A 27,511-nucleotide genomic window follows, 5' to 3' on the forward strand; every position below is an offset into this window, starting at 1 on the left:
CCTTTATTTCTCATTTCTTCCTGGATACTAAATTCTGATTAATCTACCTCCTCATAATCAGCATCATCCATCATTATTATTAGAAAGATAAATGGGCTTTATGAGTCGGCAATCAGCAGTTTTCATGACCTCACCTGTCTTTTCAACCAGTGTCTATCTCGGCTAAAATGGGCTTTGCTAGCACATCTTATGGGACTAGAGATTCAATTGAATTCAACATTAATTTAAAATATGCTAACCTGCAAGTCATTAGAGAGACAAAGGGAAAGAAAAAGAGGAACAATCCCAAGGAGTTCACATTCTACTCTGAGATACAACATGAGAGCAGATAAGTAAATGCAAGATAATTTGAGGAGGTGAAAGCACAGACAGGGGAAATCAAGAAAAGCTTTTGCTAGGAGGTGGCATTTGAGTGGAACTTAATTTAAAAAAAATCAATAAATTTAATTTTTATTGTCATGAAAAACACACTTCCATATTGGACATTGTTGTAAGAGCAAACTCTTGTGCATAACAAGAACCCCCAAATTAAATTATAAATACACTGATGTGAAAGAGGACTCCAACAGTTCTTTCTCTGGAGGTGGATAGCATTCCCCTTCATGTCTTTCAGGATTGTCCCAGATCATTGCATTGTTGAGAGTGGCCAAATTTTTATAGAAGATTATCTAAAAATATTGCTGTTACTGTACACTCTGTACATGACCAATTTTGCTTATTTCACTTTGCATTAATTCCTGCAAATCTTCACAGCTTTTTCTGAAATCATCCTGCTCGACGTATCTTATAGCACAATAGTATTCCATCACCAACATGTACCACAATTTGTTCAGCCATTACCCAATTGATGAACATCCCCTCAATTTAAAATTCTTTGCTACTACAAAAAGAGTCACTATAAATATTTTTGTACAAGTAGGTCCTTTCCCGTTTTTTATTATCTCTTTGGGATACAAACTGAGGGGTGGTATTAGGGACTCAAAGGATATGCACAGTTTTATAGCCCTTTGGGCATAGTTCCAAATTGCCCTCCAGAATGATGGGATCAGTTCACAGCTCTTGAGTGGAACTTAAAAGGAAGTTAAGAATTAAGAGATGAAAGTGGACAAGTCAAAGGCACTAAAACCAGAAATAGAAGGCTAAACGGTAGGTAGACCATTATATCTGGGAGTTGGGGACTGTGAAAAGTAGAGTAATATGAAATGAAATGTTGGGAGGCACAGGCTCACTTGTGGCCCATTATTATCCTTTTCCCCAGATAAATCGTGATAACCACACTTTTTTTGGAATCATATCTTTGTTTTTTCCCTTCTATATCCTTTAGGCAGAAACTCCTGATCTTTGTTATATGATAGGAAGATAGAAGTCAGTCCCCATTTGACTAGCCTTCTAAGCATAATTCTGGCATGGTTCCTATGATTGACCTCAGGACTTGTAGGTAGTACAGTGAATAGAGAACCAGGCTTGGAATTGAGAGGGCCTGGGTTCTGGCCTGAGATTCTTCCTAGCTATGTGATACTAGCAAGTCACTTAACTTCAATTTCCTGGCCCCTACTGACCTTCTGCCTTAAGATACGAGTTTCTAAAAAATTATTCCCATTTGTATTCCTCAATTTCTTCACTTTAAAATGCAGAAATAATGTTTATGCACTTTCAAAGACTTAGTGAATTTGTTTTTATTTAATTTTATTTTGAGCACTCAGTTGACTTTAGTTTTTAAAAACATATATATATATATTTTCCAGTTAATGTAGAAACAATAAGTCTAAGTGAATTTGATTAAGATATTTCTAAATTTGCTCTACAAAAACAATAATTATATCAGTGCATACATTTCTGTGATATTTTAAACATTCACTTCTCTTTCTAACCTATAGTGAAGTTTCTTCTGAATTATTTATTTAAAGACATTTAAAAGGGAATTCCTAATAAAGTACTTTGCAAACCTTAAAGTACTATATAAATGCTAATAATAATAATTATTATTGTTATTGCAGGTATTCATGCAGCAAATACTTCCATCAAATTTCTATCAACCCTGTTAATTATTGTTTGGCATTAAGAGAGCCAGGTCAATTATTTCTCCCTACAGGCTGGTTCATTTCTCCTACTTACTAATGGAAAATTTGAAAGTTCAGTTTATAATTTGAGCCCAATTAGTCACAGGCAGTCTAACGAATAGTTTTCTTTGGAAAAGAAAATGTTAGAATCAGTGCACACTGCCATCTGTTCTTGGGTCAGCATGCTTGAGCATGTTTCTGCCTAGAATATGTGATTGACAGGGATCTGAGGGGCTACAAATAACTTCCACTGGAAGAGGATTTCATGACTTTTTTGGAGAGAGACATCCTAATAAGTGACTATTACTGATAGACATGTACTTAAGAAAATTGTAGGTGGTGGGAGGAAGCTGAGAGTGTGTTCCCCAAGTGTGTCTGTTACTAAGGATCTGGATGGACTTTTAAAATGAAATAGCTTCATGGTGACATGGGTGTGAAGGGTTTAAAGTGAAAGACTTAATTTTTTTAAAATGATCTGGCCCAACTAGCAACTCAACACCAATTCTGCCCCTTTCCTGCCAGTACTTTTTGTACCTTAAGTAACGCTATCACTATTTCCTCTGGAATGAGGAGATTTTTGCCAGGGTTACCACTTTGAAAAATGCTTGTAGCTGATGATTTCCTTGTATACACCCTTTTCTAGAGCCTGACATATGCATATAATTTTCCCAAGGAATAGACAGAACCTCAGTTTTTCCTCTGCAAACTTTATTTTTTTTAAATTTTATTTAATTATATGATTTAGAATAATTTTCCATGATTACAAGACTTATGTTCCTTCCCTCCCCTCCCTCCATCCCCCTTCTCATATCTGAGGTGCAATTCCACTGGGTTTAACATGTGCCATCAATCAAGATCCATTTCCTTATTATTAATATTTGCACTTGGGTCATCTTTTAGAGTCTACTTTCCCTGCCATAGCCCCGACCCATGTGATCAAGCAGTTGTTTTTCTTCTGTGTTTTCCCCCCCACACACAGTTCTTCCTCTGGATGTGGATAGTGTTCTTTCTCATATGTCCCTCTGAATAGTTCTGGATCACTGCATTTCTACTAGTAGAGAAGTCCATTACATTCGATTATACCACAGTGTATCAGTCTCTGGGTACAATGTTCTCCTGATTCTGCTCCTTTCGCTCTGCATCAATTCCTGGAGGTCGTTCCAGTTCCCATGGAATCCCTCTAGTTTATCATTCCCTTGAGCACAATAGTATTCCATCACCAACATATACCACAATTTGTTCAGCCATTCCCCAATTGAAGGGCATCCCCTCATTTTCCAATTTTTGGCCACCACAAAGAGCACAGCTATGAATATTTTTGTACAAGTCTTTTTCCTTATTATCTCTTTGGGGTACAAACCCAACAGTGCTATGGCTGGATCAGAGGGCAGACAGTCTTTTAGCACCCTTTGGGCATAGTTCCAAATTGCCCTCCAGATTGGTTGGATCAATTCACAACTTCATCGGCAAAGAATTAATGTCCCAATTTTGCCACCCCCCCACTAACATTCATTACTTTCCTTTGCTGGCATGTTAGCTAATCTGCTAGGTGTGAGGTGATACCTCAGAGTTGTTTTGATTTGCATCTCTCTGATTATAAGAGATGTAAAACACTTTTTCATGTGCTTATTAATAGTTTTGATTTCTTTATCTGAAAATTGCCTATTCATTTCCTTTGCTCATTCATCAACTGGAGAATGGCTTGATTTTTGTACAATTGATTTAGTCCCTTATAAATTTGAGTGATTAGACCTTTGTCAGAGGTTTTTCTTATAAAGATTGTTTCCCAATTTGTTGCTTCCCTTCTAATTTTGATTGCATTGGTTTTGTTTGTACAAAACCATTTAAATTTAATGTAATCAAAACTATTTATTTTGCATTTTGTAATTTTTTCTAACTCTTGCTTGGTTTAAAAATCTTTCCTTTCCCAAAGATCTGACAAGTATATTATTTTGTGTTCACCTAATTTACTTATTGTTTCCTTCTTTATGTTCAAGTCATTCACTCACTCTGAGTTTATCTTTGGTGTAGGGTGTGTGATATTGATGTAGACCTAATCTCTCCCATACTGCCTCTGTAAACTTTAGTATCAGAATTCTTTCATCAGCAATAATTAATAGGAGACAAAGTCACTATAACAATTGTTCTCACATGCACACGCACACACATAGTATTTTAAAGTTTACAAAGCATCCTCTTTAGGATAACTTTATGAAGCGGTTTAACAAAAAGAAGAAAGTGAAGCTTAGGAAAGCTGAGTGATTTTGCCCATGATTACATGGCAAGGAGCACATTTAGGACTTGAACCTTAGCCAACTGATTCTGGAGTTTTTTCAAATTCAATAATGGTTCAATACAATTCAATTCAATCCAATTAAGAGTCTTTGGACTAGGTTCTGTAAATGAAAAGACAAAAATAAAAGCTCCTGCCCTCAAGGAGTGTGTATTCCACTGGGGTAATAAACATACTTAGAGAGAAAATCCAAAGTAAATGCTCAGTAATGTAGGGAGAGCATTAACAATTGAGGATGAAAGGTGATTGGAAAAGTAATGCTATGAGTAGCAGGTAAGGCAGAGAGTATATTCAGAACAGAGTCTAAAGACGTGTATTCAGACTCTGGACCTGCTCCTTATTCGCCTTATGACTATGAAATCTGGTCTATGGGCAGAACCCCTAACTAGGAATTTTAGTATCTGGGGCAATTTACTTGAATAGGGCCACGGAAGGGGGAATGAGCTTGCCTACATATTACTGGAGATATGGGTCATGGAGGAGAGAGAAGTATTGGACAGGTAAGGCTATGAAGATAGGGAAAACTGAGTATTCAGGTAAGGAACTTATTTGGGACTAGGGAAAATGATCTGAAGACTATAGTCGACAACCACAAAAATCTGGACAAGCTCAATAAATTCCAGAGGCTTTCAGTTACTTATAGAGTCAAATACTAACTTTTCTATTTGGCATTGAAAACTCTTTGAGTAGGCTTCAATGTACTTTTCTAGTTTTATTATTCATTACTTTATGCATTCTACAGTCTAACCAATCTGACCTTGTTGTTCTTCACACAGTATGCCATCCATTTCCTATTTCTTTGCTGGCACAGGCATGCCCCCCTGCCTAGAACACTTTGTCTTCTCACTTTTGTTTCCTAGAATCCCTAGTTTCCTTTAAAGCTTAGCTCAAATGCCATATTCTTTAAGGAGCCTTTCCTGATTCTTTAAGCTGCTAGTGTCTCTCACCCTCCTCCAAATCCCTGTGAAAATATTTCATTTTTGTCTTTGTATCCCTAGTACCTAGCACAAGGTCTTTCACAAAGTAGGCACTTAATAAATGAGCTTCAAAATAAGACAAGTGGATGCTGAGTGATGGTAGCAGGGAGAACACCTAAGGATGGCTGAAGGAATCAAGGAATTTGCTAACTCTTCCTTTTGACCCTGGGTGATAGGTTATGAGAGAAGACATAGCCACAGAATCTGAGAATTTGAGAACTGGATTAAACTTCACTGGCCATCTGGTCCAACTTACATGGGAAAGGAATCCCCACCATAACAACTAACAAGTGACTTTCTAGCCTCTGCTTGGAGATATCTTTTTTTTTGTTTGAAAATTTTAAATTAATTAATTAATTTAGAATATTTTCCTTAATTACATGATTCATGTTCTTTCTCTCCCCTCCTATCACCCCCCCCCCCATAGCCAACAAGCAAATCCACTGGATTTTACATGTGTCACTGATCAAGACCCATTTCCATATTATTAATATTTGTACTAGGGTGATTGTTTAGAGTCTACATCCATTTCTACTCTTGCAGTTCTTTCTCTGGATGTGGATAGTGTTCTTTCTCATAAGTCCCTCAGAATTGTTCTGGATTATTGCATTGCTGCTAGTAGAGGAGTGCATTACATTTGATTGTGCCACAGTATATCCATCTCTGTGTATAAGGTTCTCCTGGTTCTGCTCCATTCACTCTTCATTAATTCCTGGAGGTTGCTGTAGTTCACATGGAATTCCTCCAGTTCATTATTCCTTTGAGCACAATAATATTCCATCACCAACAGATACCACAATTTGTTCAGCCATTCCCCAATCAAAGGGAATCTCCTCATTTTCCAATTTTTTGCCACCACAAAGAGCGTGGCTATAAATATTTTTTGTGCAAGTCTTTTTCCTGATTATTTTGGAGATATCTTAAGAAAGGGGGCCCACTACTTCTATAGGCAGCTTATTCCATTTTTGAAGACATCTAAGTTTTAGGAAATTTTCCTGGTATCAACCCTAAACTTAAATTTTTGCAACTTTCACTCATTTTTCCTAGTTTCATTCTTTGGGGTCATCTTCCTCCTGATAGCCTTTCAAATACTTCAAGACAGCAATTATATCCAGTCCCAAGAGTTTCCCTATCCATCTCCTGCCTTAACTCATCTCTTCTTTAGGCTACATATCTGGGACCTTGGATCATACTTTGAGAATTGCTGCTCTAGATGAATGAGTGACCAGAGCAAAGTATCATGGGGATTATCTATTACTTTCCTATTCCTGAAGTTATGTCTTTCTTTTTATTTTATTTTTAAAACCCTTACTTCTACTTTAGAATCAATAATGCAGAAGAGTGGTAAGGGCTAAGCAATGAGGGTTAAGTGACTTGCCCATGATCACAAAGCTAGGAAGCATCTGAGGCCAGATTTTAACTCAGGACCTCCCATCTCTAGGCATGGCTCTCAATCCACTGAGCTTCCTATTTGCCTCCTATATCTTTTTGAATATAGCCCAAGAGTTGCATTAGTTTTTTGGTCTGCCCTATCATATTGCTAATGCATATTGGGTTTGTAGTCTACTAACACCATCTTACCCTCAGCTTGTACTTGTGAAATTGATTTTTTGTACTCAGGTATAAGACTTTACATTTATCCCTTTTGAATTTCATTTTATTAGGAAATCAATTTGCTAAGTACCCACTGTGTTCCAGGACTGTATTAAGTGCTAGATATGCAAAAAGGCAAAAGACAGTCCCTGCCCTCAAGGAACTCTAATGGAGGAGAAAGCAAGCAAACAGATATGTACAAACAAGTTATGTATAGTATAAATAGGAAATAGATTAAAAGAGAGAAGGTACTAAAATAAGAGGGGTTGGAAAAGGCTTCCAATAAAAGATGGGCTTTTAGAACTTAAAGAAAATCAGTAGGAGATAAGGAAGAAGAGCATTCCAGACATTGAAGACAGCCTCAGAAAAATGACCAGGATTAAGAGCTGAAATGTCTAATTCTTACACCAGCAAGGAGGCCAATGTTACTGGATCATAGTACATGGTGGGGAATAAGATATTAGAAACCTGGAAAGGTAGAAAATATTATTAAATAATTATCATTAAATTCAGCCCAGTACTCTAGTTCAAGGATTCTTAACTTTCTTTGTGTGTAATGGATCTCTTTTAGTTTCTAAAATAATTAAAAGAAGTGCTAACTTTGTTAGTGAAAATAAAGATGCATTTTTAAAAAATATCCAGGTTCCTGGACTCCATAAAATCTATCCTTGGACCCTGGCTAAGAATCTCTCTATTCTATTAAGATTCTTTTGCTTCTTGATTCTATTGTCCCCTATATTATTTATTCATTCCATCTCTATGCTATCTGCAGATTTGAGGAAGATGCCTTTATCCAAGTCATTGATAAAAATGTTGACACTGAGTCTGGCCATCCAAACATTTGTCTAACACATATCTCACTATCTGTGTTGGTAAAGAAAAGGGCTGTGAACTGATTGAACCTTCTTGGTAAAAATAACATTCTCTTAATTTTTTGGATAGTCAAATAAAGATTAAATCATTGTCATTTTACAAGGTGGGGATAGTGGTAGAAGAAATAAGATAACTCACGTTTTTATGATGCTTTCACCTGGTCCAAGGGTTCAGGGGAGTTTCCTGGTCAATTTGATGTGATGTTAAGTCTTTGACTCCTTTGATGGTTCAGAATTTGGACATGTATTTATTACTTTGTTAAGAGAACAAAAGACAACTCTCAAGTTTCTTTGATGGGACTGCCCTCTAGATGATATATATGGTTGATTGGTACTCTTAGTATAATCAGACCATTGTCAGAGAAGCTGCTCCTGTGTTGGCCTATAAAAGAGAACCAGCTCCTTTTTTCTCCCATGTTGCCCATGAACAAACATTTTGGAGTGGGGTGGGTAGAAGAGGTGATTTCTTTCCACTCTATCTCCAAGACCATTACTGGATGCCTTGGGACAGATGCACATGAGTACCACTGGCAGTCACCTAAGTGAGTAAGAGATGTGTTCCTAGATAATGTCACTGCAAAACCTCTACCTCTAATCAGAGGAGGGGACTGCTATGCTGGAATCTAGTCTTTTTAGTTGGGAAAACTTAATGAGGAATTCTCTTTTGCTCTTTTTGGTGCCCAGAGACCTTATAAGGAGAGAGAGAGAGAGATGGTCAAGCCAAGGTCTTCAACAGAAACCTATCAGTTAGTTAGTAGTAAGCTAATCAAATTGGTCAAGGAATTCCCTGATCAACTGCAATTATAATCGCAACAACTCTGAAATATGATTATCTCCATTTTACATACAAGGTTCATTTAAGTCAAGGGTCCTATACATAATTAGGCAGCAAGTAAATAACACTAATATGAATTTACTTGTTCTCCATTTCTGGTATAAAATTACAATAAGAGAAAAGGGCAGTATCACTAAAAGAATAAGCTGATATTAAGATATATATGTATTGTCCCCTCTTATTAGAATGCCTTCATGATAAGGACTGTCTTGCTTTTTATCTTTGCATCTCTGGTGCTTGGCACACAAGAAGGGCTTAATATAAATGCAATTTTCATTCATTCATTCATTCATTCATTCATTCATTCATTCATACCTTTGAGAAACTTTTGCTATATGAAGGGTATTGATGAACAGTTTCCTTCCTTCCTTCCTTCTTTCCTTCCTTCCTTCCTTCCTTCCTTCCTTCCTTCCTTCCTTCCTTCCTTCCTTCCTTCCTTCCTTCCTTCCTTCCTTCCTTCCTTCCTTCCTTCCTTCCTTCCTTCCTTCCTTCCTTCCTTCCTTCCTTCCTTCCTTCCTTCCTTCCTTCCTTCCTTCCTTCCTTCCTTCCTTCCTTCCTTCCTTCCTTCCTTCCTTTTTAATTTTTTGAGCTGCTCTTCCAGTTTTATGAAAGAATGACATGCCAGTTACTATTGAATATTCTACCTTGATTTTTTACAAGTGCTAAACAGTATCTTTCTTCAGTCTAAGTAAAACTGTTGTAGTGGTGTGTGCATACCAATTCTACATTCATGTGAAATCTATATTTTCTAACATTAACAGGATAGAAAGGTGAAGAGATTTTAACTCAAATATAAGGAAAATTGGAGTAGCAATGTGGTGCAATGGAAAGTGTGCCATTAGAAGTCAAAGGATCTGAGTTCAAGTTCTAGCTTACTCTCAGTTTGACCTTAGGCAAGTCATTTCAACTTTTTCAGTGTCAGCTTCTTTGGGTGTGAAATGTGGAAATGAAAAAATAAGATTAGATGACTTCTAGGGCCTAAATCTATGATGCCCTGTGCCCATTTACATAGAAAGGGAAGAGAGATGAGGGTTAAGTATTGAAATAATTTAATATGGTATCTGGAGCACTCCTCTAAAATAATGGCTCCAAATTCATGATGCCCTGTGCACCCATGTAAGCTAAAAACTATTGTTCACAAGCCCCTACAAATAGGTTTACTTTTAATTTAAAACCAGTGGAATTTAATGAAATAGCATAGTAAGAAAAGTTGTACTGGAATATTTTCCTCCTAAACCTGAGGCATAGTCTTACACAAACTAGAAGAAGGGTATGGTAGGTCATGATAGGAATCAAGTATGGGGACACAGGTGGTTAAGAAACAAATGTAGAGGAGCAAGTCTTGCTTCTGATGCTATAGAATCTTTGGGGTCTCATGCTGATTTCACTGCCCCACTTTCTCTGGTCTTGCTTCCTACTTGAGTAGAGTGTGGTTACCTGGATAGGATTTTCTATTCATTCCTGTTGCTCTTGTAATGACTGCTGGTAACTGGTGAGTAGACTTTTTCTAGGAGTTGTTCCCTGTTATTAACTTCAGAGCTTCACTTTTTCTAGGCTACTTGCCATTTATCTTAGCTCTAGATGGTGAGGGGTTAACTAAAATCTTTAGATGATGAGGGCAGGCTTTTTAGTCAGAGCTACTATGTCCTGCTTACAAAAGTCAAGCCATAGGACTCTTAGACTAAGCATAAATCTTTTCTACCCCAATGGAGATCACCACTGTCTATTCCAGACAATTATCTCGCATAGACTTGGGTTTTCCCTAAATCTTCTCTGGCAGGGCATGTAAGTATGTGATTGGAGTTTAGACAGAAGATAGGAGGCAAATTTGTAGTTCTCCATTCACCAGTGCATGCCTGGCTAGAATAAAACCTCAGCGCTATGGTGTTCTATTTTGAATGAGTGGATGGGAACTTCAGTCTCCTTACACTGAAATTTTGAATGTAGATTTCTGTACTCTTCTCAGGCATTCTCTTTATATGAAAGAGTAGGATCTTTCCTCTTCTTCCTCAATTCTTTTCTAGCATATTCCCTTTTTACTTGCCTTTTCATTTCTCTCTTTAAACCTATAAAATAACAAAAGCACACTCAGACCCTGTGCTTGTCTTCTTTAACTCTTTCTGTGACTCATGAAGATAATTGGGATTCTGAAGGAATTTAGGTTTCCATTAGAATGTAAGTACTTTGTCGTTGTTTAGCAGCTACAGGTTGCTGTATTTATTTATTTGCTTATTTATTCTGTATTTATAATATAAAAGTATTTATACTTTCCTGGCTTCCTCTCGACTCTTGTGCTTGCAATTTAAAGACTGCTCAACTTTGGTCCTTTCTTTAGGCATTCTCGACTGATTGCATTAAGTTCCCTTTTCGCCATTGATTTTCCCCCTTCCCAATATAATAATATTCAGTTTTTTGCAGGGTAAGTTATTCTTGGTTATAAATCTTTGCCTTTGCCTTTTGGAACATCTGTTTCTAAGTTTTCATTATAGTAGTATATTGCTAAGTATTGGTGATTCTTATTACAGTTGATTGATTCTTTTAAAAAAATTTTTTTATTAATAGAATTTATTTACAAATGTCCTCTTTCCCTCCCTGCATCATAGAAAGTATTATTTGGGAGACAGATATGTGTGTTTAGATTATGTCTTTAATGTTTTCATTTTTAGTTCATCTTCTGAAAGTGACATTCACAAGTTATTCTTCAAATTTTAAATCTCTAGCTGTACTCATTTTGCTGTTCATTTTTCCATGTAGTTCTTTCCAAGTTTTAAAAAAATTACCCTGCTTATTGTTTCTTATGATGTGGTAATATTCCATCACAGCCATACACCTCAATTTGTTGAGCCATTCCCCAATTGATGTGAATCCCCTCAGTTTCCAGTGTTCATTGGTTCTTGAACTCTTTCTTACTGGCTGCTTGCATTATTTTTCTTTGACTTGGTTTTTCTGGATTTTAGCTATGACATTCTTTGGTGTTTTCAGTTGGGGGTTTCTTTTAGAAGGTGATCAGTAGAATCTTTTTATTTTCTTTGCTCTCTGGTCCTGATAGCTCTGGACAATTTTTATGCATGCTATTTGAAATGTGATATCCAGATTTTTCTTTTTTGGTCATGTTTTTCAAGAAGTGTAAGAATTCTTGAATTATTTCCCCTTAACAATTCCAGGAGTTTTTGAAAGTAGGAATATTACATTTTCTTCTATTCTTTCAGTTTTTTACTTTGTTCTAATTTTTCTTGCTGTCTTATTTAGTCATTGAATTTCCCCCCTCTATTTCTATTTTTTCATAGAATCTGCTTCTTGGAGGTAGTTATCTACTTTTTTCCTAAGCTATTTATTCTTCTTTGAAATTTTTCCTTCTAAACTCTCATTTCATTTTTAAATCTCACTCCCCCCCCCATATCCTCTTGTAGTTCTTGAGACCAAACCTTTTTTCCCACCTCTGAGACTCTGCTTATGATTGATATGGAGTTATTCTCCTTTTTTGGGGTTTAATTCTTTGACTTCTCGTAACCCGATTTTTTTCTTAATTATGTTGTTGTTGAGTCATTTTTTAGTTGTGTCTGATTCTTTATGACCCCACTTGGGGTTTTCTTAGCAAAAATACTAGAATAGTTTATCATTTCCTTCTCTAGCTCATTTTACAGATGAAGAAACTGAGGCAAAGAGGGTGAAGTGATTTGCCCAGGGTCACACAGCTAGTAAGTGGTTGAGACCAGATTTGAAATCAAGAAGATGAGTCTTCCTGACTCCAAGACTGGTGCTCTATCTGTTGCACCACCTGCCTATCCATATGTTTTAATCTATTTACTCATATTTGCAGCCTCAGTTTCTCTATTTGGGATTTTGTGCTCAGATTATTCTCCTCAAACATTGTTGGATAGATCAAGTGGTCCTTGTCTTATCTTATGTATTCTGTTCTTTGAATGCTGCTGTCATTTTTGATTTGATGGGGCTGCTAGTATGAGGTCTCATCTTCTCCCTCAATCCTTGGCTTGTAGCTCAGCCTTGTGGTGGTCCAATGCAGACCCAAGTCTTGGCTTCTCTTTCTCTTTACATGATCTTCAGGTGCTGGCATCTCGGTGCCAAGTTGACCCTGCTTCCTGTTGGGGATCTCAGTGCTCCAAGGAGACTTTTAGTGATGATTCTGTCACCCATTTATGTTAAAAAAAAGACCAGGACTGGGATCTGATTTCAGTCACCGAGTTACTGCAATAACAGGCACTAGTGTGTAACACCCTTTTCCAGAGTGCCTGCTGACTTTCTGATCCATTTGTGGGAGTTTTCACTGACTCCCCTTTTCTCCCTGCTGTGATTGGAGTCTGCCCTTCCACCTGCCTCTGTCTGCTTCTGGCCATCCTTTTAGACAGTTTTGAATTGTAAGGAGGAGTTTCTGCTTCTTTCAGGATTTCTTTGGCTTTCATCAGCTTTTTGGAGCCTATTTTCAGTTATTTCCTGGAGCTTATGTGAGAAGGCTGGGATTTTCTAGGACCTTTTCCAATGTTATCTTTTTAAAAAAATTTAAACTCTTACCTTTCATCTTGCCATCTATTCTAAGGTAGAATTCTAAGGTAGAAGAGGGAAGGGCTAGGCAATGGAGGTTAAGTGACTTGCCGAGGGTCACACAGCTAGGAATTGTCTGAGGTTAGACTTGCCCAAGATCTCCTGTCTTTAGGCCTGGTTCATAATCCACTGAGCCACCTAGCTACTCCTTTTCTCTCCCTTGCCATCTTAACTTAGAATAAAAAAAAAAGATTTTTTTTTTTACAGAATCCAAATCATCTTGGGTACCAGAGGGGAGTGTCAGGTGGTAAATTCTCCTTTTTAAAGGCTTGTCCAGTTGGGGGCAGGTAGGAAGCTCAGTGAATTGAGAGCCATGCCTAGAGATGGGAGGTCCTGGGTTCAAATCAGACCTCAGACACTTCCTAGCTGTGTGACCCTGGGCAAGTCACTTAACCCCCCATTGCCTAGCCCTTACTGCTCTTCTGCCTTAGAACCAATACACAATATTGATTCTAGGACGGAAGGTAAGGGTTTAAAAGATGAAATAAAATAAAATAAAATGCTTGGCCAGAAGGATGATAAGAGTGTGTGAAAAAAATGAAAGGAGAATAAATAGCTTAGAACAGAAGGTGGGAAAAGAAAAGAAGTTAAAACCAGCTCCTCTGTCTCTGCTTTGATGATTCAAGTTGGAAACCTGTTGTTTGGACACTGAATTTGGCTATCTTAAGCCTCCAGCATCACACTGATTATCTTCTTCTTAAAAGCATCATTATCTTCTTCCAGACAAGGAAGCATTTTTTAAATGACCAGCCTTTGAAGTAATTTCTCAGCTAGAAGATAGCTCAAACATCTACCTCTATAAGTCAGAACTATTCAGACTTTGTCATACATGTTAATATTTCTACCCAAGATTTATAAAGTTTTGGCACTGGGATTTCTTTCATTCCCTTTGAAAGCAACATTGAGAGTTCACTTTTAAAAGAGCTGAACATTTCTGCTCAAGCTCAAGCCCACCACAAGACCTCCTTAGGAAACTCCTGCAAAGAATTTGAAGCAAGAGCTTTTGTTATTTTAATTCCTATTCTTGGCTTCCACTTTCTCAGACTTTCTCCAGATCAAACCTCCCTCTTTACTTCAGAAGAGTGCCAAGCAGTTGCATCTTGGGATATAATTCTTCTGCGTTGCAAAAAACCAGCCTCCATCTAGCTCCACCAATCCCATAATCACTATATTGTTTGGAAATGTTCCTCTCCCCAGCCCTCCCCTCTCTGCTTAAAGCACCTGTGTCTGTAGAAAGTTTTCAAACTGCAATTCAAATGTCAGAAGACTTGGCAGGGGAGCCTTGATAGTGACCACACATCCTGTACTTTTTTTAAAGATAGACTCAAATATGAGAAAAAAAGTTGTTTTTTTTCACAATTGCAAAAGGATATTAGTTATGAGACTATATATTCCGATTTCTGGCTTGGAAAATATGGCCACGGTAGGTGGGTTCCAACTTACTCAACTCTAAACTAAATCATTTTTTGTGCAAGTTATAAACAATCATGTAAAAATGTTTATGTTATATTAGTTCTATTACTAATTTCTTCTCCCTCTCTCTTCTTGCTTATGCCTATTTGAAATGAACAAAGTGAAGGATTTTGACAGATGATGAGCCTTTTCTCCCTCCAAAGAAAGGGAAACAGGTTGTTGGAGGGGAGGATTTATTTTGTATTTATTTTTGAAAAGTTTAAGATTCTCCTTAGACGTGGAATATAACTTGTCCTGATAATACGATTTATTCCCCCACCCTCATAATAGGAGTTAGAGTTAAAAAACGATATTAGAGATTATTTAATACAATTTTCTCATTTTACAAATGAGGAAACTGAAGTTCACAGAGATGAAATAATAGTGGTAAACTTTACTTTGGGGGATCTTCAAGGAGTTTTATTAAGTGCTTGTGGGCCATTCAGTTTTGTCTTCTCTTTTTTCAGTATCTCTTTGTAAGGGATTATATTACAAAGTAGTGAATTTCAAATTTAACTTTTAGATTTTTCTTTCATACAGTAACTAATAAGGTAGTAACCAGCAATTCTGGGGCGGGGGTGAAAATGTTTTCAGATGTCAATTTAATTTTGCAGCAAACCATGGGGAAATACCAGAACAGAGATTGGGAGGGAAAACTGAGGGTGGAGGGGAAGGTTGCTGGTTATAAAATATGCTACTCTCTTTCTGATGTGGAACCATTGTGAGAAGTTGCATGTCTGTATCGAGGATCATTTCTCATTTTTCAGAAGGCATCCAACCTCCAGCTGTTTAGAGGGCTAAATTCCAGTGCAGCAATGTTCAACAGTTTACATTCCAGGCCCACAGCTCACAGACATCGAGTGGTGTGCCAAAACCCAAAGCCTTGCTGGGCCACAGTTATCTAGCCAAAAAAAAAAAAAAGGCATATAACTGCAATTCGACTGACAATCTGATTTTTCATTTCTTCTGTAATTCTCTTTCTTTTGATTTTCTTTTTCTACTTATTCCACTAGTCAGTTTCTTCTTTTGATTTATCTTATTATGTTTCTTTTTTTCCCCTATCGATAATTTTACTCTTGGTTGCACTCTTCCCAGTGTAATTATGGTACACCCCAGAATTAATAATAATCTAACAAATATAGACAGAGATTCCTAATAACATTAGTCTGGATAGGATCTCTGTCTCTGTCTTTTGGTCTCTTTGTCTCTGTCTCTCGGTCTCTCTGTCTCTGTCTCCATCTGAGTTTGGGTCCTGGTTTTGCCACTTGACCACTATCAGCTATATGATCTTGGACAAGTCATTCATCTTTCTGGGATTTGATTTCATCATCTGTAACACAAGGAAATTTGGACGCATAGTAGATAAAATACTATACTTAAAAGTCAGGAAGTTGTTCAGTCATTTCAGTTGTGTCCCACTCTTTGTGATTCCATTTGGGATTTTCTTGGCAAAGATATTAGAGGGGTTTGCCACTTCCTTCTTTAGCTCACTTTACAGATGAGGAAACAGGGAAAAAAGAGAAGTGACTTGCCCAAGGTCATACAGTGAGTGTCTGAGATTGACTTTGAACTTGGGTCTTCCTGACTCTAGGCTGGGCACTTGATTCTCTGTGCCACCTGGCTTCTCAATGTCAGGAAGATCTATATTCAAATCCTGCCTCAAATACTATGTGTGGTCCTGGGAAAAATAACTGGATCACCTTCAGGTCTCAGTTTCATCTTCTTAAAACACCCACTTCCCAGGGATGTTATGAGGATCAAATGAGATAACTGAAATGAAATACTTTGTAAAATTTAAATCACTATCTAGCTAAGTATTAGCATAATCATATCTAGCATTTATATAACTCTTTAAGCTTTGTTAAGAGCTTTACAAATATCTCATTTGATCCTTAACACAACTCTGGAAGTTGATTACTATTATTATCCTTGAGATAGGCAGCAAGTGACTTGTTCAGGGTCACATATCTATGAAGTGTCCAAGGCATGGCTATTATTGTTATTATATGATCTCTTAGGTCCTTCCTAGTTCTTAGAGTCTGGTAGACCAGGTTATCAAATCTGTGTGATGCCTTTGGATAGAACTTCATTCAAACTAGCCAGGCATCCTTTGGTCCCCTCTGCTAGTTCATTTTCCAAGTCACTGTGGTCCTAATTCTGTTTAGAATTATTGTTCAATTGTTTTTTTCAGTTGTGTCCAACTCTTCATGACTCCATTTGGGGTTTTCTTGGCAAATATACTGGTATGATTTACTATTTCTTTCTCTAGCTCCAGATAAGAAAACTGAAGCAAACAGGGTTAAGTGACTTGTCCAGGGTCGAACTCATGAAGATGAGTCTTCCTGATTCCAATCCAAGTGCTCTATCCATGCCTTTTTAGAGACAGGAGACTCCTTTCTGGGATCCATTAAAAGAAGGCACCTTTATTGTCAGAGCCCAGCCTGTAGGCTTTTGAAGTAGTAGTGGCAGTATTGGATCTTTGGAACCCTATTGAGTAAATGAATATAATAGGCATCTTATAACCCAAGAAGATGAAGACATTTATAGAATCCAAGAATCTTTTCGTTGAAAGGGAATTCAGAGCTATTAAGTCTAACTCATACTTGAGCAAGAATCTACTCTAAAACATAAATGGTTATACAGCCTTGAAGAACCAAGTGAGGAAAAACTCCCTGCCCTCCCAAAGCATCTTATTCTATTTTTGGACAGCATTATTTATAGAAGTATTCCTTTCCTCTCAATGTTGTTGGGGAAGAGGTGTTTTGGTTCAATATACATCTATCCTTTTCACATTGTAGTGAGCGATTTGGTCATCCCATCATACTAGAGAAGTCTGAATTTTTTATTTTTCTTTTGTGGGGTTTTCACAGTACTGTATTATAAAATTTGGTTTAAGTATTTGGTCATGGGTTATATCAAGGTCAATTTTAGTAAAAATACTGTATGAAAAAGAAATTAAAATCACTAAATAAATATGAAAAAAATTTAAAATGAGACAAATTTGAGGAAAATAATATGGAACATAAAATACATGTTGAACAAAAGACATTTAAAATGACATGAGAGAACCTACATTTTATGTATTTTTTAATTATTAAGACCCACCTCCATGACCTCAGACCCTCTTCTAGAGGCAGTCTAGGACCCTGGGATCAAGAGGTCTGGGAAGGGCAGTACCACCCTTTTACACTAGATCATCTGCTTTTTTTTTTTTCTCCAGGCTAGGCTTTGCACTATTGTTCAGGAGAACAACCAATAGCAAGAAAGGCCCTACTATTCCCTTTCCTACCACCAATCCCAACTGCTATGAATAGATGAGTCCCAAAGCTATAGTACAGCGGAGCTTCCCCATGCCATCTGTCTTGTCCCAGCCTACCTCTCCCATCAGCGAGGGAAGCAACCCTTTGTAGACATGCAACCTCTGGGTGCTGCCTCTGTAGGTACTACAGCTCCTGAATTCTCAGAAGCCACAGATCCTTATGAACGCCCAGGAAACAAAGCTGTCATTATCAAAGTCCTTGAAGGCACCTTCAGTTATTTCAGTTTGAGAAACAGATGTTTTATTATTAGTGGAAATGATACTAAAGAAGATACATTAACAAATACGTAGCTTTTGGGGCAATGGTCTACTGAGCCTTTACCATCTGTGACATGCCCTCGAAAATCTCTTATGTGTCTTGTCCCTCTCTCTTCAAATGTTCAAATGCAATGGGGATAGTCCTTCCTTCCTTCCTTCCTTCCTTCCTTCCTTCCTTCCTTCCTTCCTTCCTTCCTTCCTTCCTTCCTTCCTTCCTTCCTTCCTTCCTTCCTTCCTTCCTTCCTTCCTTCCTTCCTTCCTTTCTCCCTCCCTCCCTCTCTCTCTCTCTCTCTCCTCTCTCTTTCTCAGCAATGTTTAGCCTAATGTTTTGCACATAATAAACTCATTAATAAATTCATTCATTGAGCATAGGAGAGAATTTCAGGCCTAATCTAAGAAGTATTTTTTTTTTTGGCTAGTAGGGCATTTCACATCTAAACAAGGCAGGGAAAAAAAAAGTTTTTTTTATGTTCTCTTGTGAAATACTTAGGGTGCACTAGAGCTGCCCAACAAAATGGTATCAGATGACACAAGAAGGTATTGACTGAAATATCTCATCCTTCTGTTCCCTGGTCCACACCCACTGGAAGCTTCAGTATCTTGGGTGCTGTAAAAAATAATGTTGGTCTGTTAGTACCTTTCTTTTAAAACATGTAGACATTTTAGCATGACATTTTGTATTTTTCTCTTAAAATGAGACAAAATGTATCTCTTTTACCTCCTGTCTTTCTTCTACCCACCTGGTGTGACTCCAAATAAAAGGCTTTTTAAAAAACTCTGAAAGAGTTGCTCTGAAACACGTACCTTAGGCAAACAGGATGTTACACCCACACACACGGAAAGTTCCTTTAAAACATTTGGGTTATACTTAATCTTTCTTTGATTTGTGCATCTTCAACTTAAATTTGTCTCTTTTTCAGTATAAACAGGAATGTAGTGTGTGTGTGTGTGTGTGTGTGTGTGTGTGTGTGTGTGAAATAAGATTTCTTCTCTCTCCCATAGGCCCACAAAAGGCAACTATTGAGGAGAGAGTAAAATTATTTTCATTACTCATGTTTGGCATATCCTATTTATTAGACAGCCAAACATACAAAGATTCCTCTTGGAGAATGATGGAATGTAGTCAGTAGTGGATCATGGATCAATTGGTGATATCTGGCACCCAGAGGTGAAGCAAGAGGAGACTTTGGGGGTAGATTATTTCTTTTAATAAAAAAGATGGGTTTTTTTCCTTTTTTCCCAAGAACATTTCCCCCCAAATATCTTCCAATCTAGGCAAAATATAATTATGCACTATTTTCTTATTGCAGACTTCTCTTCCCCTCTCATTCTCTTTCCCTCAAAAAACCATTAAAGCTCAAAGATGAAATTATTATTGAGGAGGTAAAAGAATAAAAAGAGGACCCTAATTAGGAGAATTGGTACTGAATAGGATTACAAGAGATCTTAGGAAGGGTTGAAAGGAATCTCTCATGTGAGTATGAACCCAGCTGAAGGACACATGTAGGAGTTTAAAAAAAATCCTTGCTTTTTCCATGAATTACACTTATAGTAAACTAAGTGCTTTGAAAATGTTTAAGATAAGCACTCAGGGTAGTTAACCCCCCCCCCCAACATACATTTGATAAATAGGCAATGCATTTAGAAAAGTGCCCTGGACCACTTTTCAGGATAACCTGTCTTCTCTTCCCTCTTTCCTCTAGTTTTCCTTTGGAGGGGTTCTAGAAAAAGTTGGATATCCTCTTGTTAGAAATGTTAGGGGATGGCTCATACTTTATTTTTTATTTTTTTTAAACCCTTACCTTCCATCCTAGAATCAATACTGTGGAGTGGTAAGGGCTAGGCTATAGGGGTTAAGTGACTTGCCCAGGGTCACATAGCTAGGACATGTCTGAGGTCTGATTTGAACCCAGGACCTCCCATCTCTGGACCTGGCTCTCAATCCACTGAGCCACGCAGCTATTGTCTCCCTACAGAATATACCAAAAGCCATGTTTAAAGAAACATGATAGATATCACTTGTAAAGAGATTTCGTCCTTAGGGCTATATCTCTTTGTCAGACAGAAAATGCTTCTTTCCACCTATAACTCTCCATCCCTCATGCTGTGCAAACTCATGATACAAGTAATGTATCTATTGCTATTTATTTTTTTAATAAAGGAGGGAAAGTGAGGCTTAGTGATATTCATGTGACTTGATGCACTTAGTAAATGGCAGAGGTGAACCTGGAACCTCGAAGTTTCCAACTTGAGCCCCCTTTCCATTGGAGCTTGATGCACAGACATTCTTTCTGCTCACTGTTTATTAAAGATCCTTTTAGCTCCTCAACAAATGATTGATTTGAATGGTTTCCTTCACCGAGATCTATGACAGAGCTAGTCTTACTCCTTCATTTTTTTTTTAATTAAAAAAAATTTTTTTTTTGTTGTCTAAGGTCTACTCATATATTCTTTTAAGGAAATTCCTCCTGAGAGAGTCTCTCTTTGGCAAGACGGCTGCTTTCCTGCCCTGCAAAATCATAGATATATTTGGAATCTCAGACATCATCATGATGTTGGAATCACTGTATCATGTGATACCATAATAATAACTTTGGGATCAGTATTTCTACCGTCATGATTCCTATCCTAAAATGCTCAAACTCTTTCAGGAGTTTAGTGAAATAAAAAATCTACAATCTTTCCAGGAAGACTGGAAATTATTAAATGACTTTATGATACTTCATTATAAATCAGTGTTAGGCAAAAATAAAGCTACGATAATATGTGGCATATTCACCATGTCTTAGTTTGCAAAGCTTTTCATGGATTTTATCTGGTCTTCTGAGATATACCCTTATTTTTTGTGGTTCTCTAATATTTTATAAATTATCTCATTTGGTACTTGCTATGGAGCAAGTAGCATAAGTGTACTTGTTTTAAAGTCAGAAAATAGGACTGAGAAAATTTAAGAGACTTGCCTATGTTTATGCAAATACCAAGGGTCAGAGTGGGCAGGTAGATGGCACAGTGGATAGAGTGCCATATCTGGAGTCAAGAAGACTCATCTTCCTGAGTTCAAATCCAACCTCAGATGCTTATAAACTTTGTGACTCTTGGCAAGTCACTGAACTGTATTAGCCTTGGTTTCCCACTTGTAAAATGACCTGGAGAAGGAAATGGCAAACCATTCCAGTATCTTTGCCCCCAAAAACCCCGGATCAGGTCACAAAGAGTCAGACTTTTTGTCTAACTGAACAACAACAACAACAGGAAAAGTACTTTATATTCTGGTATATGTATTTTCATTCATACTGACCAAAGGTGTCCAAGGAAGCTGCTTACTCTGGCATGAGCCATTTATTGATTTATAGTATCAGGTTTTTCTGTGTTGTGTTTCCTGATGCACTGCAGTTTTTTTTTAATTCTTAACTTTCATCTTAGAATCTATTATAGTATTGGTTCCAAGGCAGAAGGGTGGTAAGGGCTAGGCAATGGGGGTTAATTGACTTGCTAAGGGTCACCCAGCTAGGAAGTATGTGAGTCCAGATTTGAACCCAGGACCTCCCATCTCTGGGTTTGACTCTCAAACCACTGTACCACCCAGTTGCTCCTAAATCTTTTGAAAAACTACAAATTGCCATGTGAATAGAAGTTGGTATTGTGTAGAAGTCTACGAGGGATGGGGCATCCAGGTTGCTCAGTAGTTAGAGTGCCAGGACTGGAGTCAGGAAGACCTAGATTCAAATCTATCCACAGACACTTCCTCACTGTGTAACTCTGGACAAGTCATTGCCTAGTCCTTGCCCTTCTCAGAAAGTGAGGGTTAAAAAAAAAGTCTACGAGTGCCACACAGTGCCTCACAACCTGAAGCAGGTGGTGGTAGAGGCTTCATTTCCATTCACCAAAAATCCCTTAGGTACCCGCAGCGGTCAGTGTTTTCTTTTAAGCACTGGGGGAGATGTAAAGCTTAAAGAGAGACCCTGCCTTCCTTTAGCATACAGGTTACAGGTGGGACACATGCACAGATAACCCTAATAATTCTGGATCTAATATTTGTTGCTTCATTTGTTTATTCAGTCACCTATGGTTTCAGACATTTTTTTCCTTTTACTCCTCAGATTTTTAATCTCATGAAGTATGACAGCTACAGCCGCTTCTTAAAATCGGATTTATTTTTAAGACATAAACGAACTGAGGAAGAGGAAGAAGATGCATCTGATTCCCAAACTGTAGCCAAAAGAGCTTCAAGAATTTATAACACATGATCGGGAGGAGAGTGAGGACTGGCAATTATTATTATTTTTTAACTCTCAGGAACCATGTGGTGTGTAGAACTGCTTGACTATCTATATATGGACTAAGAAATATGAAACCTATTTGTGGTATTGTGTGTATCTTACTAATTGCTTCAACCATTAGTTTTGCATGAAAGCTAATCTTGCCCAGTGTCTCTAAAGAGAAAATTTTTTTCCAGCTCACCCTAAATGATTGAGAGATTTTAAGAACATGTTCAATATTGTATGGATTAAGGTGCTTCCAAAAAATCTTCTTTTTTATTTAGTATAACAAAATGTTAGAGCTGGAAAATACCTTCAAGATCATTTTTATTAAAGACTTTCTTTTCTTTTTTATTTTATTTTATTTTTAACAAAATAGAGACTTAGGTAAGGTCACGCAGCTAGATGATGCCAAGTAACTTGATTATGGAAAATAGGCTTTGCTTTTTTGTTCTTTGTCATGCTGCCCCCAAGATGAGATTTGGGGCATTTCCCCAGATTTGTCTTGCAAATTAGTCCAGGAATTATTTGTTTAGATGGTTTATTTATTGGTTACCATAGAGCTTACCCACCATGCAGCCATGCTTTTAGGGCCTGACTGCCTCTTGAAGCCAAGTGTATTAAAAGGAAAGAATTGTCAACAGCTTGTAAAGACTTGGGGAGCTGTGTATGTCTGTGTAATCAAAGATTTATTATTTCTTCTGTGTGGATTTATATGTGTAATCAGTGGTTATTATTTCTTTTGCTTTCCCCCAATGGTTCATGACATTTCATGCAATAGGCATGAAATAGCCTTCCCGGGAAATCCAGCCATAGAACCATCTTGACAGTAATAAGAGCTTAGTAAAGAACAACAAATAAATACTTGGGAAACAGTGCAGGGTGCCCATAGTGACATAAGCTATAGTGTAATGAAACATTGACATTAAATGCATGCTGAAACTCAACTTAACCGTGACTTTTGGTTCTTCCTGTTCCTCCACGGATGGTTCTTCCAAACCCTCCTCTTCATTTCTGCCTACTTTCCTTGTGCCTTTCTCCGTCTTTGCTCTCCCCAACGTCCTCTCTTTTCTTTCCCCCAAAGAGACTTTTCCCCATAGCTTCCTTGAGTACAAGAGGTCACATGCTGGTTGGGGGGAGCCCTCACACTGGGGAGGAGAATTTAACAAGGGAAGAGGAGTTATCCAAGGATCTCTTTACACCAGGCTGAGAGATTTGGGGAGAGGCTTTGGCCAGAAGCCTAGCAAAGCCAGGCCAGGTCAGGCCAAGTCAGACCAGCTGTTCTCCCTTTTTTCAGGATGAGTCAACAGAATTAGGAGGTGAGTGGGTGGTGGTACCATCTCTCTAGGCATACATTTAGTTCCCAAATAATTCTCTAGGCCAGAATGGGTGCTGGTGGATTTTTTTTTAAAGCACACTTGACAGCCTTAAATTCATGGATTTAGGAACAAAGAACAAACTTTTCTTTTTCTTTTTTTAAAACCCTTAACTTCCATCTTAGAATCAATACTATGTATTGGTCCCAAGGCAGAAGAATGGTAAGAACCAGACAATGGGGGTTTAGTGACTTGCCCAGGGTGACATTGGTAGGAAGTGTCCAAGGCCATATACCTTATTTATGTCTATAGACTTTCCAACCTAGCATCTCCATTTTTAAAATTATACTCATTCAATTACTCTAATGTGACTTATCTTATGTCTCAGAGACTGAATGAAAAAACACCTCCATCTGTAGAATCATAGACTTTCAGAGCTGGAAGGGAGCTTAGGGATTAAAATTATATTTACATAGGGGGAAACAGAGGTTCTGCTAGGTAGTAACTTACCTAGGTAAGTCTGATGCCTTGTATTTCTTGATTTAAAAAAAAATCCCTCCTCTGTACCACCTTAGTGGAGAGTATCATTAAAAACATTTATGACTTTCTTTTTATTTTTTTAATTCAAAGTTATTTTATTTTCTCTATTACAGGTAATAACAATTTTCTACATTTTTTCCAAAATTTTAAGATCCAAATTGTCTCTTCCCCTTCCTTCTTTCCCTTCTCTTGGAGATGGTAAGAAATTTGATCTAGATTTTGTATGTATTATCATGCAAAACACACTTCCATATTGGTCATTGTTGTAAGAGAATATTCATATAAAACCAAAACACCAAATGAAACTGTAAATAAATTAATGTGAAAATAGTTTGCTTTGCTTTGCATTCCAACTCCAATAGTTCTTTCTCTGGAGCTGGATAGCATTCTTTGCCCCAAGTTCTTCAGAACTGGTCCAGCTCATTGTATTGCTGAGAATAGTTAAAGGCATTTATGACTTCCAGTTAACCAAAATTCTCAGTTATATTGTCTGTCTTAAAATTTCATCAGAAAGACTAAGTACAAACAACACAAACCAATAGGCTACACCACTTTAAAAAAGTAAGATTTTAGAGCATGTCGTGGTCTTTATACATTTAAGCCAAACTCCACACTTCTACATCTACCCACCCTGCAAAGGGATATTTCAAATTCTAGAATGATGACTCTGAGACAGTACAAGATTCTCACTCATGGAAGAGAAATATGCAATTGTACTTACAACAGCAGGAGAGTCCACTGTTGCATTTAGAAAAGTAAGGGAGCAGAGCAGTAAGTGTTTAAAGATAACTTCCTTGAGGGCAGGAATTGTTTCTTATTAGTCCTTTCAAACATTTATAATGTTTGTTGAATGAATGAATGAATGAATGAATGAGAAGGAAAATTAGGTGAACAATTCATTCAACAATTAGGTGACCCAATTTTTTTCAATATATTCCAGTGAATGAGTTGTGGTTTGAGAATGATGATGCTGGCTGTTGCATAGGAAAAATATAACCACATTGGTTCTTGGCCTTAAATTATTGTGATAGAATACTGCTGTGCTGTAAGAAATGATGAGTCGTTTTTGAAAAACATGGAAAGACTTGCATGAAATAATACTGAGTGAAATAGTAGAACCAAGAGAACCTTGGATACAATAACAGCAATAATGTTTAAAGAATAACTGTGAATGACTAAGCTATTCTGAGTGATATGAATATTCAAGCCAAATACAAAGTACCTAAGAAGGAAGATGCTGTCCACTTTCAGAGAAAGAACTGATAGAGGTATGTATTGTAGATTTTACGTGTGTGTGTGAGAGAGAGAGAAAGAGAGAGAGAGAGACAGACAGACAGGCAGACAGACAGAGACAGAGAGACAGAGAGAGAGGGTAATCTTTAGTCCTATGTGGGGAGAGAAGAAGGGAATCAGCTCAGAACTTAAGATGTAACAAAGAAAATAATAAAATAAAGTAAACTAAAAGGAGCATAATTTGCAAGGAATCAAACTTCACAGGACAAACTCTTAATTTCTCAATTAAAATTTTTGAGCCCTTGTGTGTTTGTGGAGACATATAAGCTTCCTGAAAGCGTGATTTTCAATAAGCAATTGAAGTCACAGAATTTGAAATATAGTAGTTGTTCAATGAATATTTGATGAATGAATGAGACCATAAAAATATAAGTTTTGGTTTAATATGCTATGTGGAGTCTTTTATTGTTCTGGTCAGCAAAATAGAAGCATTATGTTGAACTGTATGAATGAACCACAAATTTTGCTACTCCTGCAAGCTCTTGCTGATTTCTCCTTTTCCCATTCTCCTTTGATTTCAGCTGCTTTTTTAAAAGATAAAGACCATTATCTGTATGTTGAAATTTTACATGACTGTAGAACATCAGAATTCCAAGGGATTGTAAAATTTGGAGTTCATCTAATCCAAAACCCATATTTTAGAGAAATTGCAAAGGAACGGTAGAGGGAACTGAGGTTCAGATTGCCCAAATAAGGCATTGCCTAGAGATGACAGATGGAGATCCAAAACTCAAATCCAAGTCCTGACTCCTGAGCCAGGGTCCTTTCCAATATGCTATGATCTTAATGAGGCTCATAGAAAATGAAGCAACTGGGAGTGGGTGATAAGACTGAGGCCCAATCACTTCCCATGGGACACTTCCCCTAAAACTTCGGTGAAATTTCAGCAAATGTTAAGTAGGAAAGTGGAGCACAACTTTATCTTCTGAAACCACCAGATGATTAAAAGTTATTTGAAGAACTTGAGTTATTCAGGTAGTGTTCTGGCCATGACTTCACTGCTTTCCTTTGCATGTCTCTTTCTTGGACAATCACCATCAATATAAAAGGAGTCATTGATTGTTAACCTACATCTGTTGTTTTACTTTGGAATTTCTTTGACATCTAGCCAGTTGTAGCTGGGGAGCTTTTCTTTCCAGCCCAAGAAGAACTCTTACTGGTAAAAATAATAGCTACTCTTTATTTGGAGTTTTGGGGAGGTAGAGGTCTTCATATACATTATCTTGCTTGATCCTTGACAACTCTATTAGATAGATACGGCAGGTATCCATTTCACAGTGAAAGATGCTGAGGCTTGGAAGGATTGGTACTTGACCACGGTCACACTGATGATGAGTATCAGAGGTGGGATTTGAAAACAGATTTCATCTACCTCCAAGTTCAGCACATTTTCTAATTCATTATGTTGTTTCCTCAAAGTGGGAAAACAAAAGGATGCCATGGGACTAATGAAAATCATTGTTCTGGACCGAAACAATAGTGGTAATAAGGCAATCTTACTTGGTGGTTTAGAGGATCAAAACCACAGCAATAGTAAAACACTTTATAAGCCTTCAAATGTTATGCAAATGTTATTCTCTATGTAAATGTTAATAGTTATCAGTAACAATTCTGTAAAAGCATGTCTCTGAAAAGGCAAGTTTTAAGTAACAATCTGAATTGGCAGCTCCTTACAGGGAATTCTCTAAAAGAATGAAATTATAGATCCTCATCAAAATAGCAACTCACATTTCCATAGTATTTGAAGCTTTTAACACAGATGCTTACACATATAGTACTTAATAAATATTTGTTGATTTATATTTGTAAAATCAAGATTTAGGAAGCACTTTTGTTACTTCAAGAAATGTTTATTTTATTTTTTCACTTAAAAGTTCTCTTTTA

At 37.3% G+C, this 27,511-nt stretch overlaps 1 protein-coding gene across 2 annotated transcripts in view; it reads left to right on the forward strand.

Annotated features, from left to right (window-relative positions):
* RGS10 (regulator of G protein signaling 10) overlaps nt 1–27,511 on the forward strand; it is a 112,701-nt gene that overhangs the window by 53,737 nt on the left and 31,453 nt on the right. The window contains exon 5 of one of the 2 annotated variants that reach the window (XM_007478915.3): nt 22,320–23,425. The exons of the other annotated variant lie outside the window; for it this stretch is intronic. Within the exon in view, the coding sequence (XP_007478977.1) occupies nt 22,320–22,466 (147 nt within the window). The 3' untranslated portion in view covers nt 22,467–23,425. Of the gene's footprint in view, nt 1–22,319; nt 23,426–27,511 lie in introns of those variants that run through there. 2 annotated transcript variants of the gene reach the window in all.

The sequence above is a fragment of the Monodelphis domestica genome, chromosome 1 (assembly GCF_027887165.1).
Source record: "Monodelphis domestica isolate mMonDom1 chromosome 1, mMonDom1.pri, whole genome shotgun sequence".
Lineage (NCBI taxonomy): Eukaryota > Metazoa > Chordata > Mammalia > Didelphimorphia > Didelphidae > Monodelphis > Monodelphis domestica.